We start from the raw sequence: 6,000 nt of genomic DNA, 5'->3' as shown, positions 1-6,000 counted from the left end.
GAATTCATAAATGCCTTATTTAATTTGGAGTTCAAAATTTGAAATGTTAGTTTTGGAAATTAAAAAAAAAACAAAAAAAACATAAAATACTTCATGGTATTCTAAGCTGAAAAGCCAGAGGTCAACCTTTTCCAGTTTATTGCATAAAACCTCCTAGTTAGTGTTAAGCATTTCTCCAAGCAGGAAACATTTTTTTTTTTTTTTTTACTGTATATTATAAAATTTCTGTATTGTTAAAGGAAGTATTCACAATTTATATAACTTTCAAGTTCACTACAACATAGACATCTATTAAGGGTTGGTAAAACAGGCTTATCCCATGAGAATATAAAAAAGAAGCGTCTGATTTCTGAATTCTAATAATAGAAAAATATCCTTATTTTAACCTTTAGTCTATGAAAAATATATATGCCAGCATGACATAACATGTTGAAAAATAGTCTGAGATTTTTCAAGTCTAATTAGTATCCTTGACAAAATTCAATCTTTATACACTGAACTTGCATATTTATCTATTGACACAATGACAACACTGAGAAGTTAATGACTTTGTTTAGTTATAACCTGTAACTTCTTTCACTCCTTTTAAAAAAACAAAATGGCTCTCATTCCACATTGAACCAGCTACACCAAGATTTCCCCCTTCTCTTCTTGGGGTTTCAACAATTCTATTATAGTCCTGCTGTTCCATATGATCTCCCCAATGATACCAATGAGAATGAACTTGAAATAAACTTTTTTGCATTTCTTTAGAATTAGGAAATATACAAGACTTCTTTAAAAATTTTTTAAAAACATTTTCTATACTAGTCTTCAAATAACAAATTAAAGGTAAAGATGCCTGCTTATAATGTCAGTTTACCTCCCTGACCCGTCTGTTGATTAGAGTTGACACACCTACTGGATTTTGCTAAGTAAACCTAATAAAGTCAAACAAAATCAAGTCTGTAACAGAGTTCACATTAAAAGAAATCATTCATTACGTCTGTATAACACAGCTTCACTATTAGTGGATGCAAACAAAATTATACTTATTAGTTAAAATAAAGCACAATTTTGGACCTGCCCTCTAGTGTTGAGAAAGCAAATTAAGCTCTCAGAGATCTTTTTTTAAAAAAGTACAACCATGAAGTTCAGCAAAAACAGGTTTTATTTGACCAAATTTGCATTGTTTTCCTTGAATTAATCCATACGCATATATTAATCCATATGCATATACACACTACTTTTATTTCAGATTTTCAAGTATAATAAGTGCAAGTTTTCACTGGTCAGTGAACAAATTCTTTGAAATTATTGATAACTACTTAAAGCCAGCTTTAAAATTTCTTTTTCAGTTTTAGAAAAACACCACAAAATTACTAACAATTTATACATTAAAAAAACTGCCTAAAAGTATGTAAATATCTATGGCTCAGTTGATAGTACACACAGCTGATAGTTAACACTAATGCTGACACAATTTAAAAGATTGTTATCATTCATTTTAATCATGAGTATCTTAATATTAGCAAAAATTATTAAGTATGAAATTAGAAAATAATTCCTTACCTTGACTGCATTTTCAGAACCTTCCTCTTTGAAATCTTCGTATTTCATTACTTCAGCCATAATGAATCCTTTTTCAAAATCTGTGTGAATTTTTCCTGCAGCTTGAGGAGCCTTCGTCCCTTTCTTTGAAAAGGAAGACCAGGAAAAACTAATTGCATTTAAGATGACTGATTAAAAGCGTAAAGTTTCTTTCTTTTATCTGCAGTTGGGCTCAACTTAAACTTAGTTTAATAACAGTTAAGATGTCTGATATACAATTAGAACATTCTCAATATAGGGCACTATCAGTGCAGCAGATTTAGCACAGACAAATCAGTAGATGTTAAAGAAGCGAAGCTTTGTTTTTCCTAACAGTCATCCACAGATTTATCGATTTAGATGCAGTGGCCTGGTTTGGTGTAGGTTTCATTTCGATTTTCTATTCTTCACAGTGGAAAAAAAAAAAATAAGGATTTTAAAAGTAGCTTTCAAGCTGAATTATCAAAGGTTTTAAAAAGATAAAAAGCCTTGAAAATTTCAGTTCATCTAAAGAACATATAAAAATCAATATATAAAGGGACATTTTAAAGATATTTCCAACAAATCATACAATCTGTGTTCAGCAAATAATTTTAAAATCCTCATAAAATTTTGAACACTTTACATAATAAACTCTGCCTTTAACCCCCATGAGAGAAAATCCAAGTTGATATAGGAAGAGAAATGTCTTATAATTATCCCATATGTTAAACTACAAGGACATACATTCCAGACACACACAACCATGGAAAGAAATTTGAGAAATAATGGTGACCTAAAGGCTGCTTAATAAAGCATGTTAAAGTGATAAGAAGTCTGACACTATAAAGCACAGTTTTTACAATAAAAGATGTATTGGGTTAATATGGCTACTCACTGATGCTTACCTGACTAAATATCCTAGCACATTAAATCATGGATACTTACAATCAGTCTTAAGATAAACCAGCTTTCACGTTTTCAAGCCCAGAACATGTTATCTTTCCTTCTGCACATACTTAAGTTTGGAAGTTTTAAGGCTTTAAAATATATAGTAAAAATAAACACTGGCAATTTGTTTACCAACCCAAATTGCTTTGACATAATTTGTATGTCGATATAAAAGGACCTTAGTTATAAGTCAATCAAACATTTTTTTTTAACAAAGAAAAGAGGAGATCAAAGAAAAGTGAGTCTCACATTCACACGACGCCTTTAACATTATGTTGAACTGACTTCATGTTCCTATCCATCTTAAATCAAAATAAATGTAATAATAAATTAACGTAGTCAGTGAAAACAGGAATGAAAGCAGCCCTAAAATTCATCATGTACCATACACTAAGAAAGCATAATAGAAGAATGAATAAGACACTGAATATTTCTGAAAGTTCAGATGTTATTTTTAGATTCTGTAACACGATTTCAGATTACATACGTTTCAAAATATTTTTCAACAGTAACTACGGTATAACAATGTATTTTCATTTAAAAGCCAGCCATTACAGTTCTGTTTCTATTGTCCTTTGGGAATAAATTAGTCAATCTTTCTGGTGGTAATCAGTTATATATCAATATTTTAAAAATACGCATCACATTATTAAAGAAGACTGAATATAAAACACTGTAAAAATAAACACTATTTCTATAAATTCAAATTTTAAAAGGCATGAATTATTACACATTGAGTTTAGCTCTTTGAGCCCAACTGTGTATCTATGAAGAGCATAATGATGTCATATTGCTTTTATTGCTGAAAATGTAATCCGAGCAAAGCAAAGGAGGAAAGAACCACCCGCAACCCAAACAAACTTAGCGAATACAAAATGAAAAGCAACATCAATTTCACTGCAGACAAACCCAGTCACACAGATTAAGCAAGCACAATACTGGTGCGTCTTATCTCTGACCACAGGAGGAGGGTAGACAGATTCTACAGGATGAAGAAATTCAGACTATGTAATAGGCAGAATCAATTGTTACCTGCCTCAATCAATGCCGCTCCACTTTCACTGTTCAGCAGCTCACAAATAATTAAAGTTATCCTGGACAAAAACCTCATCTGTAATGACTAGCTAACCGCCACCATGACAAACTTCAAAGTCAGTGATATCAATCTGAATTCAATAGTGTGGAACTGGATATAGCTGATGAATAAGTATGAATCTTACCCTGATGGTCCATGCACGCACTTCATCTGGGCCTGCAGTGAAAAAGTATTCTAGTTGGAGTGCTGCAAACCCAGCCTTAATGATCTTTGGCAAAGCGCTGAAATAAAATGAAACAAATTCACTCAACATATAAGTAGATTGTGCCAGAGATCAGAATGAACCTAAAATATTCATTTCAAGCAGAAAATGTTAGAAAGATTAGTAAATGACCATTTTTCTTTTATAATACACTTGAAGAGGTCAGAAAGCATATAACTATTCCTAAAAAATCTCTTCAAAAATTAGTTTTAATTATATTAGTTTGAATATATCATTTTGAATTGTTTATTATAGAAAAAGAAAAATTTGATCTACCCATTCTATGGTTATTTTCCTCCAATATCAATTATATCCCAGACGTGGGTCATGAAAGCAAAATTATTTGATTGAAATCCAATGTTTAAACAATATATTACTGTTACTCAGAAAAAATTAAGGCAACTGATTCACTCTTTCCCCGCCCCCACTGAACATGACGAAAGAGTTTTGGCGATCACTCCTTCTCAAAAATATACATAACTAATACCTATGTTATAATTAAAACACTGTACGGAGATGACAGATGACAGTTAAAAACTTAATTTAAAATAAATCTTTTCACTCTGTCTCATGGTAAAGAAAGGAGAAGATTCCCTCTTTATAATGGTAATTACTCTGTCATTTATTATTCTATCAGCGCAAGCAATTAAATTACTGCAAGGAAATAGTTGATAATAAAGTGTAGGGAAAATGAATGCTAATTAACCTTTGTGTCATGTTCGCTTCCAGATACTTCTGTCTCTCCTCAGCACTCAATTCTTGCAATCTGAGTTCCAAGGCCCCACTAAAAGGAATGACCAAGGCACCTGGGTCATACTTGTCCACCCACTCTTTAATTTTTATCAACCTGTAGACAAAAAAGGGCACAACATTATCTTGTAGTGCATGCATGACTGTACCACATTCATTATTATCAAGTAGCACATACATATTCATAAGAATTGCACGGTTTTATGATGCCATCTTTTTGTGTATAGCTTTCCAAGGTCAAGGCATTAACAGGCAGCAACTGCTTCAGGTATACGCCATAATATTTTACTGTAATCTAGTTTTACTTTAACATATTATCTATAGGAACTATCTTACAAATATTTTAAAACTTTTTCCAGTTATACTAAATTCAGTGTTAATACCTGTGACCTTGAGAATCTCAATGTTATGATTTATTATCTTCCTTTACAAAGTAAATTTTTAAAAAGCAAAAAACACAAAGTTCTGGATTTATAGGAATCACACCTAAAAGTATCAGCTAATTTTGAGGAGTTTTGACAAATAAATAATTTGTTCCCCCCCCCCCGGATATCGATATGCCTGGTTCAATTCCTTGTTAGACTAACAAGACCTTACAGTTGTCACTGGTTTTGAAATTTTTGCTAATCCCCCCAAAAAGTCCAAAAATACAGGTTTACAAACCTAGCTGATCATGTATACATTGTTCTTATGAATCTCACTTTTGTAGGATCATGAATAACAAAACTACAGAGGAAATAAATTCCTTTAATAGAAAAGGGTTTGGAAAGCCAAATCAGTTAGGAAATTGATATCAAGTATTACCTGAAAAGACATTATTGATTCTTTTCAGAATCATTTCAAATTCAAAATCATTATTGAGTGATTTCTTCCCAAGCATGGAATTTTTTTTCTTTTTCTTTTTTTATTGAAGGATAATTGCTTTACAGAATTTTGTAAGCATGGAGTAATTTAGCAAAGTGGCAGTTAGAGCATAAATGAAATAAGTGTAGTGAGTATATTAACTAGGTTCTGATCCTACCACTATGCTAGCTTTTTATTCTTGGGCAGGTTTGTAAACCTTAAACCTTTCTGAACTTCAGTTTCCTTATTCACGGGAATAGTAAGAGTACATATTATACTGTAAGTAAAGAACCTAGAAAAGTAAAGCTTGGCATATCATACACAAATATTAACAGCAATTACTATTAATATTTTTTATTCTCAGATAATCACAGCAGACACGCTTATGATTCTGGGATAGAACTTAGTATGGAAATGGGTATAGATTTCACAGTTCAATGTATGTCAGTCTTATAATTGTCTCCCATATTTAGACCAAGGCTTTAATAACTATCATGGTAGAAAATTGAGGCAGAAATCCTTAAAAAAACAATGTAAATGTCACTACAGTGGATAAGAAACACAAGAACTAAACCAAGAAAATTAAGAACATGGACTACTGAGTAGAATG

At 31.5% G+C, this 6,000-nt stretch overlaps 1 protein-coding gene across 10 annotated transcripts in view; it reads right to left on the bottom strand.

The window, feature by feature from the left end:
- Positions 1–6,000, bottom strand: part of OLA1 (Obg like ATPase 1) — a 164,446-nt gene that overhangs the window by 2,316 nt on the left and 156,130 nt on the right. For 9 of the 10 annotated variants that reach the window (XM_081584615.1, XM_081584620.1, XM_081584613.1 and 6 more), the window contains 3 exons: positions 4,504–4,644; positions 3,720–3,816; positions 1,552–1,674 (listed from right to left, as the gene is read on the bottom strand). In XM_081584615.1, coding sequence (XP_081440741.1) covers positions 1,552–1,674; positions 3,720–3,816; positions 4,504–4,644 — 361 coding nt within the window. The remainder of the gene's footprint in view (positions 1–1,551; positions 1,675–3,719; positions 3,817–4,503; positions 4,645–6,000) is intronic. The other variant, XM_081584617.1, reaches the window with a different exon arrangement.

Source organism: Giraffa tippelskirchi, chromosome 3, assembly GCF_054371585.1.
Source record: "Giraffa tippelskirchi isolate mGirTip1 chromosome 3, T2T-mGirTip1v1.2.pri, whole genome shotgun sequence".
Lineage (NCBI taxonomy): Eukaryota > Metazoa > Chordata > Mammalia > Artiodactyla > Giraffidae > Giraffa > Giraffa tippelskirchi.
Note: the sequence above shows the minus strand (reverse complement) of the source record. Positions and strands in the feature narration are given on the sequence as shown.